This window comes from Carettochelys insculpta, chromosome 2 (genome assembly GCF_033958435.1).
Source record: "Carettochelys insculpta isolate YL-2023 chromosome 2, ASM3395843v1, whole genome shotgun sequence".
Taxonomy (NCBI): domain Eukaryota; kingdom Metazoa; phylum Chordata; order Testudines; family Carettochelyidae; genus Carettochelys; species Carettochelys insculpta.
In genome coordinates, this window is record NC_134138.1 from 37397528 (window position 1) to 37412940 (window position 15413).

The 15413-nt window shown below is 40.2% G+C and overlaps 1 protein-coding gene across 1 annotated transcript in view; it reads left to right on the forward strand.

Annotated features, from left to right (window-relative positions):
• RSPO2 (R-spondin 2) overlaps positions 1-13797 on the forward strand; it is a 204463-nt gene extending 190666 nt beyond the window's left edge. The window contains exon 5 of the mRNA XM_074985657.1: positions 13688-13797. Coding sequence (XP_074841758.1) covers positions 13688-13797 — 110 coding nt within the window. The remainder of the gene's footprint in view (positions 1-13687) is intronic.
• The last annotated feature ends 1616 nt before the right edge of the window (positions 13798-15413 follow it).

Sequence of the window (15413 nt, forward strand, 5' to 3'; positions counted from 1 at the left end):
CACCATACTGGCCATGTCTACGTTAGCCCAAAACTTCGAAATGGACATGCATGTCGCCTAAAAGAACAATTTAAAAAAGACTAGCTAATGTTATGCACCAATATTCTTAATAAAATTAAAACAAAAAGCAGTCAAGTAGCACTTTAAAGACTAATGATAATTTAACTTCTAGCTGAGCTAAAGCAGTGGTCTTGAGCATTAGATAACTGGTAAATATTGTGTACCATTGTTACAACACCAGCATTCCTGCTGGATAGTGTTTTATTTTTGTTTCCAAGGTCTCAGTTCTGCCACCCTTACTCATGCTGAATTTAGATAAAATTACATGTATATTCAAGTACTTGTCACGGTAAGGGTGACAGAATTGATCCCTGAAAATTTCTGCTCTTTCAATAATGAAGCTGTAGGGAATAAAGTGTGTTTATTGTGTTCTTGATCAAAACTCTTAAAGAGAATTTTTAAAAAAAATTACAGCTAAGCAGCACATTGAAAATTAAAAATTGGCTGCAAAGTAGTACCTTCTCAAGATAATATGGGTATGTGAGAGGTCCTTAATGGAACCTAATCCAATTTCTAGTGCAAAATTAAATCTTGCAGGTGCCACATATCCTTAATATCTTAAAAGAGAGATGTTTTTTCTTTGCAATGTATAAAGAAATCAAAGGTAAAGTCAATAATGTAGGCAATGAGACGGGAAGATGGAAGAGAAATGGCAAATATATTTGGAAATATACTAAGCACAATTCCAAGCCAGACCATCAGTTCATATTCCACTCCAGTTTTGAGGAAGTTCACAACTAAGCTACAGTACATTATCAAATAAAGCCATGATCTCCAAGCACAGGTAATGTGTATATACATGTCGATTTATCTATGATGAGCTTCTTGTTAATTACTTGAAAGTTTGTTTCATAGTTGTATTATTTTTAGACTTAGTGATAGGAAGTCTACTTTTGGATGCTGCAAATCACTGTCTTGGTTTTATGATTTGCCCTCTGAAACTAAATGATCAACACAAATTATTGTTAAAGTGATAAACCGTATTCTTTTTGTGTTTGAACTATTCTGACCAGCACTTAGCTGTTTGTAGCTATTTTCTCAGATTCATAGCAGCAGACACAATAGTAGGCCTTTCATGGTACAACAGCTTTTCCATCTATGTTCCACATCGTATAATACTTTCAGTTAAGCACTGAACAATTTTGTAACAAAAGAACATACATCTGTAATTTCTTAGGTGTCATTTTAATCATCAGTTCTGGGGGAAAAATACATACATGAAAGCCAAAATTTTGCGTTGGCGGTAACTAATTTGGGCACACAAATCCACCTGTGGACACTTAAGGAAAAGTGGCCTAATTTTCAGAGTTAGAACACATACAGATCCTTTAAATATCATGACATTTGTTAGATCATTTAGCTAGGTACCAAACTCTGTGCACTCAAATTAGACAATATTTGTGCAGGACCCCAATCCTGCAAGTGTTTTTACTTTAAAAATTGTCCCAATTGACTTAAGCAGGACTTTTCATAGAAATGAATGAAAACTTGTGAATGAGTGTTTGCAGAAGCCTATGTGACTTGCCTTGGGGGATTTCCGTGGATTTGACCTACACTTGTTCACTGGAGACATTGATTCCAGTCCTGGTTCTGATTGCTGTGTAACACCAGGCATGTTACTTGAATTCTGAATTTATATCATCACTTGTACCTCGGGGACAGTGATTCGACAACGTAGTTGCAAAGTGCTGTATGAAGTGGCAGTATGAAGGCTAGTTAGTAGCAATCGGATGGAATTCCAGACATCCTGATTCTTAGTGCTAAATCCACTGGACCATATGGCTTTGGGGGCAGCACTGTTTCCTCCTCCAGCTTTTAAGCAGTTGTAAATGTGGATTTTTTTTAAAGCAAAAGTGGATTTTTTACTTAAAGAATAACCCAGTCAGACAATAACAGAGAAGTTGCAAACAACGAGAAATGGCATAAAATCATCCCACACTCAAGAAAAGACAAATTCCACAGGAAAAGAAAAAAATGAAGTGCAAGTGTTTTGTGTGGTTCTGTCTAAGGAGAGCCTGCTATTAAAAGGTGCTGGGTTCCTTCACTGAGTGAGCTGAGTATAATTAGCACTTTCCAAGATCAGTTGAGTCCTTGGTCCCTACTGCATGATGACATCCATAATATAGGAAGTCTTAATTCTGACTGAACCTGTCGTGAACCCGCTATATTGACTTCCACGGAGTCACTCCTGATCTTACCTCACCAGAAATGCAAAGAGAATCAGGCTTAGCATTTCCTAGATTTAACTCGCTTCTCAGCTAAACATCTACCTTCAGTGGGAGTTTTCTGAGAGGGTTTATTGCATTTTACAAATGACAGGCTCTCTCCCTCTTCTTTCTGCTTCTTCCATGATTCTCTCTGTGTGAGGTCCTTATTGTTAATCTTATTTTGTAAAATGAGTCATTTGGCTCCCATTCAAGGCAGAGTAAGTTGCTGCTTCTGCAAAGTAAATTAATACTCTTGCTTGGAAGGGTGAAAGTAAATTAATAACTGGAGGAGGCAAGCCTGCAATTAGTATCACTACTGCCCTCTGCTGTTCACAGTACAAAAAGACTATCAGAGAGGTAGCCGTGTTAGTCTGTAGCTTCGAGAACAAGAAGTCTTGTGGCACCTTATACACTCTTTGCCCATGAAAGCTTATGCTCCAAAATATCTGTTTATCTATAGAGTACAAAAAGAGCTTTACCTACCAAGCTCTCCCTATCAAGACTTTACTGTCAGTGAACTTTGTACAGCTTTGGTTTCCTTATCTTGCTATAAATTCATCAAGGAAAATCCACTGAAATATCTTTTGTTTGTTGTTTTTTTGTTTTAGCTACTTGTAAGATTTATTTGTTTTGTAGGAGTCAGGATTCCCTAAACAGACATCCTCTGAAGATTTTACAGTGTCAGCCTGAAAGGAAGTTTCAATGATAGATTTTTATAGGTCTTTCTTGCAGTATCTTTCTAAATAGCGCTTCATGGGCTGAAAGGAAAGTGGATGCCTACTTGGAGGGAAGCAGAAAATGGCAAAAACTCTTTCTTCAATTTACTTCTTCTCTTTTCCCCTGAGATTAAAAAAAATCAATATTTAAGTTTTTACTGGATCTGGCTCAGAATAAAAAGCATCTCCTCATCTGTAGGACTGGCATGTAAAAATTTGGAATGGCAGAAATATTTATTTCATCTGGTAATTCTTTGCTCTACTTTACTTTTAATCAGAGTAGCTGGTGGCTGGTGCTATATATACACCCTAGCTAGGAAGAGAGCTAGTAGCTCAAAGTGTAAACAAACATATGATTAGTCTATTATTGTTCCTGTGCCTGTTCATTACACCTTAATACATCCTATACTTTTCATATGTAAACTTTAGTCATTTGAATGAGTTGCTAAGGGTATGCACACACGGGAAAGAAAACCCTGCAGCTGACCCGTGCCAGCTGGCTAGGTGATCTGGGATCCCACCCCATCCCTCTGCCAACATTTTGGGATGAGGAGAAGGTCATGGTGTAATTTTTTAGTGATTTAAAACAGCAAACTGAAACATTGTGCAGTTTTATATTGACACTCACATGGACATCAACAGGGAGGGAATCTTTAGATTCAGTACACAGCCCTCTGCCACTTGAGCTAATGGAGTAGCCAATACCAATAGCAAGTTGTTGTCATCTGTGTGAACCATCACTGGAGGGGGAGCAGATACACACTTTGCCAGAGGGTTTTACAGATATTTTATGTCTGCATCAGAATGCTGAGACTCAGAAATCTTGGGATCCATTCCAGCCTCTGAAGGGAATGTTCTCTAAGAGATGCAGATTCTTCTTCCCCTCTCCCCCAATCTCCTCCAATCTGATAGTATGCTAGCTCCAGTCTCCTCAGATTTTCCTCCGATTTCCATTTCCCAGCCAGTGCCTATTTTCCTCTGCCAGCTCCTCATCTGATCTGTCTCCCTGCCATGTAGACACAGGATCTTAATTCTTCCCTGTGCTCCTCATTCAGTCACATTTTCACCCTGCTCCCTCCTTGCCATAGTGCCAGCTCTCCATGTGTAGCCTAGCTCCTTCTCAGATCTGTCTCCCTGTCGCCTTGTAGGTTCTTAAGCTGATTCCTTTTCTGGCCAGGCCAAGTCCTTTTTTCTCACATTGTCATCTGATTATGGTGTCTCCTTTTCCAGCAAACTGGCTCCCAGTCTCTCTCCTCATTTCAATCACTGGTTCCCAGTCCACATCCCTGTCGAGTTACAGCCTTTCCTCCTTCTGTGGCTCCCAGTTTGCATCACCTTGTCCAAACCATCCCAAGTTTCCCCTGCTCTGAGCCCCAGGTCCCATCTAGTTCGCCATCCCCTCAGTCTCCACCTTGCCTAGCTCCCACATTTTTCATTCAGTTTCAGTCACTTCCTGGATTGATCCACCCAGGTAGGTCCTGCAACTAACAGCTTTTGCCTGTATTTATCTCTCTTGGTCATCAAGGATTTTGAGCAAAGCTTTTGGCAGCCAAATCAAAACATCCTTTCAAAAGGGTCCCTGTGAGATGTCAGTGGAATTTTTATCTTTCAGTCCTCATATATTTGTGATACTCCTTTTGGCGAAACTTGATCCTTCTGCATTGCAATGGCAGTTGGTTAGTCCAATTTAGTGTCCAGGATTTACCTTTGTACAGCACCTAGAACTGCAGAGTTCCTTTAGTGATGGGTCCTCCAGTCACTGCTGCAATATGAATATGAAATCATTGCAAAGTTTCCTAATTCCTTTCCCCTGCCTCGTTTTAGTAGCCATCTTGCATTTTCTGTGCAGCCCTGGTGCTGTGTGTTGAACACTCGGGTGCGCAAAGCAGCTAGACTAGGGCACTGCCGTAAGTTTCATAACACAGCAGAGCTTAGCCAGTGCTCAAATAACTCAAGTGTGGGATTACCAGCTCCCGACGCCCAGCTATATCTCTAAATCTACACCAGGACATGGAAAGTTGCCATTCATTCCTGCAACTTCTTAACCTCACTGAGAGTACAGGGAAATGAATTGCCTTTGGAGAGCAATAAGATTTACACATCAGCTTCCTCTTTTTATATATTAGCCACAGACAGATTTTATATATATAAAAGGAGCTGTGGTTAATTTGTGTTTTATATATATAAAATCTGTCTGTGGCTAATTTGGCTCGCTAGACTGTTCTCCATTATCTCTGGCCTTTCTTTCAGTGAATGTTTATAATGTCTAGGGGATGCAAACTGTAAATCAGATGTAAATGTCCAAGCATCCAAGATTTTAGGCAGGACAGTGCCAAGTTTTAGGAGCTGCAATGCCAATCCTGTCTGTTCAAAAATGCACCCTTGGCATGCTTTTCTCAGTTTTTGACTCCTCTTGTTACACCAAGGCCAAAAGGACTAATGTGATCCTTGGATGCATAAACAGGGGAATCATGAGTTGCTGTAGAGAGGCTATTTTACATCTGTATTTAATGCAAGTATAGCTGCTGCTGGAATATTGTGTCCAATTGTGGTGTCCTCAATTAAAGGAGGATGTTTATAAATCAGAGTGGGTTCATAAAAGTAATGAGAATGATTAAAAGATTTGGAAATATGTCTTAAAGTGACAGACTTAAGGAGCCCAAACCAATTAGATTATCAAAGAGATGGTTAAGGCACAACTTAAGTGCCTACATGGGGAACAAGTATTCAACAGTGGGCTCTTCAGTCTAGCAGGGAAGGTGTAACATGATCTAATATCTTCAGTAGTAACAGAAAGATAGCCGTGGTAGTCTGTATTCTAACAAAGCAAAACCGCAGTCATGTAGCACTTTGAAGACTAACAAACTGAGCTTCTGTGGATCTGAAGAAGTTGGTCTGTGTCACAGAAGCTCATAACCTAATAAATCATTTTGTTAGACTTTAAACTGCTTCATGACTGCTGTTTTGTTTTGCCAGTATCTTCAAGCTGAAGCTGGACAAATTCGGACTGAAACAAGGTATCTTACCCAGCGCCATTGTGGATTCTTCATCACTGGACATTTTAAAATCTACATGGGATGTTTTTCTAAAAGATATTCTCTAGGAAGGTTATTTTTGGGGAAGATTTATGCCCTATGATATCCAGGAAGTCTGATCAGACCATCCTGATGGTCCTTTCTGACCATGGTGCCTATAAATCTCCAACTTCTACCCATCCCCAATTACTTTTTCATTGTAGTTGATAGCCCAGTTTGTATGTACTGCACCCAGACTACATGATTGGAATGGAGTAAGCACTTCTCGCTTATTGTACAAAGTAAATATTGCCCCCAGTATCCAATCGGGAACCATAGCAACATGGCAGAATGACAGGAGTGATTTAAAAATGTCAGAGCATTGAACCCTCCAACAAAACTGAGACAAAACGGAGACAGGGAACGATCAGATGGAGTATGTTCAGAAAGATCTGCCTCCTGCCCCAGCCACTATTGTTTTAATTTAATATTCATAGCTGCTAACATGAATAAATATGTGGATGAAAGGGGAGGGAACAGGGATGGCTCTTCAAGCCCTGTTGACAGAGCAATGTATTGAAATATGAGAGCATTTTAAAGAAATAGCAAGGGGAAGGTGAATATTTTCTATACATATTAAAGAAAAAAATACCAGGTTCAGCAACAAAATGCATGTTACATGTATTGGTATCTGAAAATTATAAGATTCTGTGAACCAAATCATAGACACTAGAAAGTAGAGCGAAGTTTACAGTTGTTGGTACTTTATTATTGTTTTAAAATTCAAATACATACTGCCCTCTTGTGGATAAAAATCAATTTTATTTTATTTTATTTTATTTTATTTTATCAATCTAGAAAAGCCAGAAAGGGAGAAATCCTATCAGATCATATCCATCTTTCTGTGAGGATGGAGCACACAGTTATTCCGTAGACCAGGAGTCAGCAGCCTTTCAGAGGAGGAGTGCCAAAATTTGACTTTCTGGCTTCTATGTGTGATCTAAGTGCTGATGATACTTTTTAAAGTCACTAATAGTTCTACGTACAACAGCTTCACTAATAAATACATTAAGATGTAGAGCTTTACCATTTGGATGGTGGCTGGTAACATTAGTTGTTTTTTCGTTAGTCCACAGGTGGCATGACTTTAATCAAGCTCTCAGCTACATGGGGGAGGTGGGGCAGAGCTGAGCTCCTGCCTTGTATGCCGATGAAAATCAGCTCACGTGCCATTCTTGGCACCTGTTCCAGGGGTTGCTGACCGCTGCTCTAGACAAAGGATGGATCAGATACTAACCTAATACTACATATCACAATCACCATGGAACTAATCAGATTATAATAGCTCTATGCCAGCAGTTAATTGATAATACCGTTAATGTACACAGTATGCTTATCTCAGGCTCTGAGGACATGTCTGGGTAGGAGGGCAGTCTCCAACCCTTTGCTTTTGGAATGTTGTGGATGTCCCTGTGTTTCAAACATTTGTCTCTTCAAAATGTGCATTAGGAAGATCACCTCTTCTCTGAAAAGGGTTGGATGCATCTCTCTACATTTTGGTCCAGTAACAAGTGTTCTCAACTAGCCTGAAGGGTCCATTTAGAAGGAAATGCAACATTTCCAAAGCCTGATGGCTCATGAGGGCTTGTCTTCATTAGGCGGTGGATTGCTGCTGCAGCTATTGATCCACTGGCGGTGATTTATCATTTCTGCTTAGATGTAATAAATCGATCTCCGAGTGCTTTCCCATCAGCTCTAGGCCTGCAGAGGTGAGATCCCAAGATGGGAACTAAGCATATTATCTCTCTCATAGAATCATAGAATACTAGGACTGGAAGGGACCTTGAGAGGTCGTCAAGTCCAGCCCGTGCCCTCATGGCAGGACCAAGTACTGTCTAGACCATCCCTGGTAGACATTTATCTAACTTGTTCTTAAATATCTCCAGTGATGGAGATTTCACAACCTCCCTCAGCAATTTATTCCACTGTTTGACCACCCTGACAGTTAGGAACTTTTTCCTAATGTCCAACCTAAATCTCCCTTGCTACTGTTTAAGCCCTTTGCTTCTTGTTGTATCCTTAGAGGCCAAGAAGAACAAGTTTTCTCCCTCCTCCTTATGACACCCTTTTAGATACCTGAAAACCGCTATCTTGTCCCCCCTCAATCTTCTTTTTTCCAAATTAAACAAGCCCAAACTTTTTTCCAAACTAAACAAGGGAGTGTGCGTCAGAAACTACAGATCTAGAGAAAGGCATATGGTCAACAGTAAAGTCAAGATGCACAAATAAAAGTACCATATTAGGTTTCATGCTATGTGGGGCCATTACTCACCACTATATGGTCAGGTACTGACCAGTCTATGAGCAGGTTTGTAAATACTAGCACCAAGAATGATTTATCCAGAAACACATGATGAAAGTACAATATTCGCCATTTTGCTACTGGCCCAGTAAGTGGTTTGTCATCCAGAAAGGGGGCAGAAGCAGCATACTGGAGTCTGCATGACCAGCCACACACTGTAAATAACATTATTGTACGGTTAGTGAAAAGCTTGTAAAGAACACTGAAAATGACTTGCTCAGACATCTTTGGCTGGTATTTCTAAGTAACAAACGTTAGTAGAAAATAAATGTTGTCGTAGATGGTTTGCCACAGAGCAGAAAAGCTAATTTGTAACTAATATTAATCCTAACAGAGTTTGATCAGCTGTACAGAAGGCCACTGGCTGGCTTCTCAGGTAATAATTTTTCAAAATTACTTGTGCTAAAAATAACATTTGTGTAGAATGATGCAAACTGTACTGAACAGTATTTTTTGAACAGGTACGTTTTGTAAAACCTGCTTCTTATAGTGACTAACTGTAGGGTGAATCTAACTCAGTTTCAGATCTTCCCTAACCCTTCTGCACTAGCCTCTATAAACCACCACAAGAATTTCTAAAAGTTCTGTTCAAACCTTTGTTGGAAAGTCCCTGTAACGAGCTTTGAAAGCCCCGCACTGCACAGGGAAGTGGCATCTGCACGGAGCAGAGGAGAAGGGGACATGTTACAATACCTATCTTTTTTTAAAAGTGTTTATCATGCAAGGAAAAAGATCTTAATAATGTGCATTCATGTGCACACACATAGAAAACTGCTTTATCCAGTTTAATTTGTTGTTCACTCTAATCTCATTAAGTGTAATACATCACAGACTTTCATGGGGAACTTGACCAGAGTAATAAAATAATGAGGATTAGTTTTTTGATAAGGAAGCAGCTGTCTTGGAAATCAGAAACAGACAGGGGTGTCATGCCTCTGGGTAGTACACCTAGAAATAATGTAATGCCACATACAGGGCACAGCTGACCATAGATCCCAGTCCACTGTGTAGAACTATATGTGTGCTTAAATTCTGTCTGAGAAAGCTAGTTTTATGAACAGTGTGGAGCAGATTTCATATCTAAGGTATTGTCTCTTTCAGTCACATGCAGTGACACCATAAAGTAAGATGGATAGTGATGACTTGGAGCCAAGTAGGCAGGAAAGGGTTGGGGCCACATTGTACATTTAGCCCTCACTGAAGAAAAGAGTGGTGTGGAACCATGCTACCATATAGGGAATGTTGAGGGGGATTGTACCAGGATCCCCACCCAGATCCTTTACAGAGGGGCAACTTGTTTCTGCTACTCTGAAGTGTGGTGCTGAGTGGGGATGGGATAATGATCCCCCTCATCCTCCTCTTCACCCCTGTTAGGGAGTGCTAGGAGCTAAGTGTCCATGTGGTTTCCTGAGTTCAGAAACTTCTCTTGTCCTCTCTCCTATGTACCTTCACGAGGGCCTCCCACATTCTGCCTTTAGCCATTCTTTCATGTCGTGTGCTGGGGAGTCTGTACATGGAACAGACCTGGGTAAAATCTAACCCTTTCCTCAGCAGGCCCCAGGAACTCAGGCCTCAGAGCCTATGCTAGTTTCCTCTGACATAAGGGGCTTGGATGCCGGGGGATCCTTGCTCAGCAGCACACAGTGAGCAGAGCAGGACAGGATGGAGGCTTTGTGAGAGTTGGGGACAGAGTATATTCGCTGCCATTACACGGCTTTCCTCTTCCCATCTTTCTTCTTCCACATTTCCCTGGTGCCCACAAGACAACTGGTTGGTTGAGATCTGGCATGTTCTGCTTTTGCGTAGACCTACTTCCTCCACTATCATATATAGGGACATAATACCTTATAATGGAACAGAGGGTGCATCTACACCAGGAACTAACTGTGAAGTTAACTTTGAAGTTAGGCACTACATCAAAGTAGCCAGCAGAGAGTCTACACACATTTTTCCCTTTGAAGTTAACTTCGAAGTAGGGAGCCCAACTTCAATGTCCTTACTCCATTCCCAGGAATGGTGTAGTGCCCTACTTTGAAGTTTACTTTCAAAGTAGGGTGTGTGTAGACAGTCAACTTCGAAGTTGCTTACTTCAAAGTTGTACTTTGAATTAAAAAACTTCAAAGTTATTTTTGTACTGTAGACACAGCCAGAAGCTCTGTTTAGACTACCCCCAAACTTTGAAGGGGGCAGGGTAATTAGGGCGTTGGGAGATTACTGCGGTGCATATGCAGCACTTCATTAGTCAAAATCTCCCCTGCGGCAACTGCAAAGTGTGAAACTTCGAAGTGCCGGCTTGCATGTAGCCACGGATACTTGGAAGTGCCCACGCTCCTTTGAAGTCCCTTTCATCCTCAAAACTTTGAGGAGTAAATAGACTTTGGTGTAGCACCGGCACTTCAAAGTAGCAACAGATGACCTGCAGCTACACACAAGCCAGCACTTTGAAGTTCCACACTTTGCAGTTGCCGCGGGGTAGATGTTGACTATGAAGTGTTACATATGCACTGTAGCACTTCATTGATAATCTCCCGACACCCTAATTACCATGTCCCCTTCGAAGTTGGGGGCTAGCCTAGACACAGCCAGAGTGTAGCAAAACGTACGTGTGTAACCCCAGAGGCACTGAGACCACTGACAAGGGCAAGTGAAGTCTCTGCTCTGCAGTTTTGACTGAGCACCAGCTGGCTTTTGGCTCATGCCGTACAGCACAAGGCTTTATCCCCCAAAGGTTGCAGGTTCATTCCCCACTCCTGACAAACTGGATCTGTTGGCCCTGCACAAGGAAGAGCCTTCTCTTCGTCTTAGTAAATATTTGCTAAAAAAGCAAACACCCTAAGATGAAACTTTTTGTGCGTGCAAGCATTAGCACCACCCTTGGTTAGGGTTCTGTAACCTTCATGTTCATTACTTATTCACTAGTCTCCAAGATTCTGTCTCATTCTAGGAATGAAGCAGGCACCCTTTGCTAGCCTACAGAATGCCTTTTAAATTACCAAGAGCTCTCCCTCTGCACATGTATAGGGATTTTGTATATTCAGACAGTGCACAAAACTGACACTTTTCCAAGGGAAAGTCTATCCGTTGCATTAAGTCAAAAGTGCACTGTCTGGTGTGAAGAGGGTCAACATAGCTTTACATGGGGACATTCCAGAGCCGTAACTCTTTCCTTGACTCAGCCCCCACCTTTCTATCCAACAGGAGTAACTTCAGCCGCGGGGGTGTTTCCAAATAGGAAATAGTGAAATGTTCATTGTTTGTGGCAGAATCGGTGTGTTTTTAATAGACACGCTGAATCCCAACAAAATACTTGTAATGGTCATTGTCGCTGCTCTGTACAATGATATGGAACCACTAAAGTGTGTTAGATCTCATTGCTTCTTCACCAAGAGGTATCGTATTCACAGCGCATACTAGCAATGTGATTAGCAAAGGGAAATTGTGGTAGAATGCTGAAATAAGCAGAGTGTTTCTTTCTCTATTGTGTTATCTGTGAGTTCCTGGGTTCACAGCGAAAAAGTTTCCATGTCAGTGGATTAGCACTGCACAAGCATTCTATTTACTACTTTGAAGGGAGGTACAAAGAAAACATGATGTGATGGTGACCATGTATTATATTTTCTTTGCTGGGTGATGTATGCACTGGTCCAAGTAAAGTAATAAAAGAGTCAGGCACTGATCGGCATCAGTGGCGAAACTCCAAGGAAGGCACAATTGTGCCTCCTCTCTTTTGACTGGCAGCTTTATCACCTCATTGAAAGTTGCTACTTTCCATTTACCAGTTAATAAACAAACTTCTCCAAGATTCAGGCTCAAAAACATTTTGAACATGTAAAAGTATGTGGAAAAAATATAGCATGAAACTGTTTAAACATCACTATTTTGATCCCTGAATCAAACCAATAAAATTGCCTGAGGAAGTACTGATGTGATATACAATTTTTTGTAATTGAAACCATCTTGTCTTAATGCCATTTTGTGTCAAGTTTTTCATCTTTCTGACTTCATTAGATGTGCCTGGTCATTAGATACAGTGTTACTAAATACTGTTCACTTAAAAGCTGCTCCAGTTAATGATTGGCTGTACTGCAGCTTTACTGTGTAAGATTAACTAGATTTAAGGATGGCAAAATGCCATTGTTGCATTAATGCCAGACTTTAATGAGAAGCAGAAGTGAACTCCTAGGACTCTGATGATTTTAATATAGGGCCACAGTTGTGTTCTCCTTATCTTAATGCCCTTGATATATTTTAAAATTAAAAATCAGTATTCTTCTCCCTCTCCACTCCTAATGGTGATTACACAGAATGATACCATGTTTTGGTATATGTAACCCTAAAACTCGTTTTCTTTAGAAAAAAATCCAATATCTAAATTCCTATGATGAAATAGGAGAAACCATTTCATATCTTCTCACTGCATCTGCCTTCATTTTACAAACCCTGTAATAGCAAGACAAGATCATACTGACAGAACTTCTCTTCTGGTAAAGAATAGTATCTCTCTCCATATAGTTTATATTTTTCATGTTATAGGATATTTTAATTTTTCTCCACTCTCATCCTCTTAAGTGAACGTTGAACTCCTGGAAAGTGCCGGGTTGGCAGATCTAGAGCTTGAAATACACGGTTTTTCCATTGTCTATACACAGCCATACAGATTTCTCAGATACTCTCCAAACAGCAGATCTCAGGTGTGGAACCTGTAGGCTTCCATCTAAGGCCCTATTCTTTCATACCTAAAAGCACTTTGGGCACATGTGGAAGGCCCAGATTGAAGAAAGCCTCCCTATGTGGGACTGCACTTAAGCATCTGCTTAAGAGTTTTGAAGACTCAGCATACTTATTCATGTGCTGCACTCAAAAATTGCCATTCTGGTTACTAACACATTAACACAGTAGCTGTGGGTATGTCTATACTGTAAAAACAAAGTCACATTAACAATTCTCAGAGAACAACTGACTTGGGCTCCTTGGGTTTGTACCACAAGGATAAAAGTAGCCCACTCAGACTGCCAGCTGGGCTTTGATATCCAGATCCGGGGTGTGCATCTCAGAGTCTGGACTCCAGGCCAAGCAGGAAATTCTGCACCACTACTTTTAGCTCCAAGTCAGTTGACCCTGGCTCTGAAACAGGCTGCCACAGGCTTTTTTTTTTTTTTTGGCTTCTTTTACAGTGTATATGTAACCTCTAGGCTGGCTGCACAGATTTTCTCTGAGCCCTCACATTTTCTGATCAGCTTCTGGAATAATTTTTGCATTCTCACCAAAGCACAAAGTAACCCTTTACTTAACAATTGTTTTGTTCTTTATTCCTTTTTTTCCAATTAGGAAGGAGGACTGCAAAAACAAAGGACAAAAGAAAGAAGAAAAAGAATTTAATGGAAAGGGCTCAGAAGCAGCACAGCATCTTCCTAGCTACAGACAGAGTCAGCCAATAAAGACGTTTTTGTTATAAATATATATATATATATATATATATATATATATATATATATATATATATATAATTTTTTTGCAAAGTGCACAAAAGCTGCTATATGCTCCTGCATATGGATTCACTGCAATTCAGCTGCTTGACAGTATTGGTTGCAAATAACTTGTGAAAAATGTCCACAAGTTTGTGTTATTTATACCCGTTATTTTTTGAATCTGAAGACTCCAAGGTTTGGCGTGCCCTGAGTTGAATCAGTGGAAGCGGTGCTGAAGTTTGTCAAAGACTTAACGTTCGGTGCCTGGGAAATGGAAGTGGTCGATGTGCTGAAATTAAAGTGCTACAGGAAGGAAGGTTGCAAATCACCATTAAATAATGGACTTGTGCATATTTATGTAAAAGAGGAGGGCTCCGTGGTGTAGGTACTCTTGCATTTATGGCCTTTGTTTCTGATATTTGTACATTTCTAAAGTAAATGTATATGAATATCTGCTTAGTGTTACTGCACCCACTGTACTGAAAATGTTGCATAATAAAACTGCTTTAAGATGGTATACCACAGGAGTTACTGCTTAGTGTTCTAGGAGCTCAGTAGTTCCCAAGTGTACATATTATGTTCTCTGTGTATAAATAAACTTATTTACTGTACATTTGTGCTTTAATTTTTGTGTAACATGTTATGTGTGTTTAAAGTTATGTCACTTTGGTTCCAGTAATTCCCAAACATAGTCCAATAATACTTACGTTTTACTGTGTTTTGAATGTTTTTACAGGCTATCATTAGTTTTAGGCAAGCCAGATTAATTTCTCATTTGTTAAGGCACTTTCAGATAGCTACACTAGCTGGTATTAGCCTCAAAACACAGTGTCCAGTTTGGAATACACGTGCCTAATTCTTTCTGTAAAACTCAAGTCTCTTCAGGTACAATGTAACCTTACCTTTGGATTGAGCTGAAAGACTGGGGTTACTCCTCACAGACAGAAACCTGACTTTAAGAGGTAAGATGAATTATGGTGGTGATGGATGTTCAGGGAAACAAGATTGTTAATGGGGAATTACATGAACAACACCCATTATGCATCACAGAAGTTATACACATAGCTCCCTTCATACTGTGCACAGTATTTTACTCCCATCAGTCCTAACAATGACAACTTCAAAATCCTAGCCTTAACTGGTTAGCAAGAGAGGCCTTTACTATGGGGATTAGAAAAGGAATTGCCACCAACATTATAAATTAGATAATTTGTAGGTGCAGAGCATTCATTTCCTGGCACTGCCACTAAGTTCAAGCATTTGTAGCAAGTTTCAGCCTTGCAGAACATCTGGATCTGTTTATTTATTGCCTTTCCCCATTTAGGGAAGGAGAAATCATAAAGGATATATTTCAGTAGTTTTACATTATTGGGGCAGCATTCCAAAGGAAGGCTTTTGAACATCTGCTTTGGAAAAGCCTGCACTAAAATTGCTACCTGCTATCACCTGCGGATGTTACTCTGGCTCTAGAACTAAGATTGTATGTGCATCATGACCTTAAGAACTAGAGAAAACATAAAACAAACAAAAGAGAAAAGAGGTTTTACCAGCTATCATTATAGAAAATAAAACTTAGTTTTAGTGTT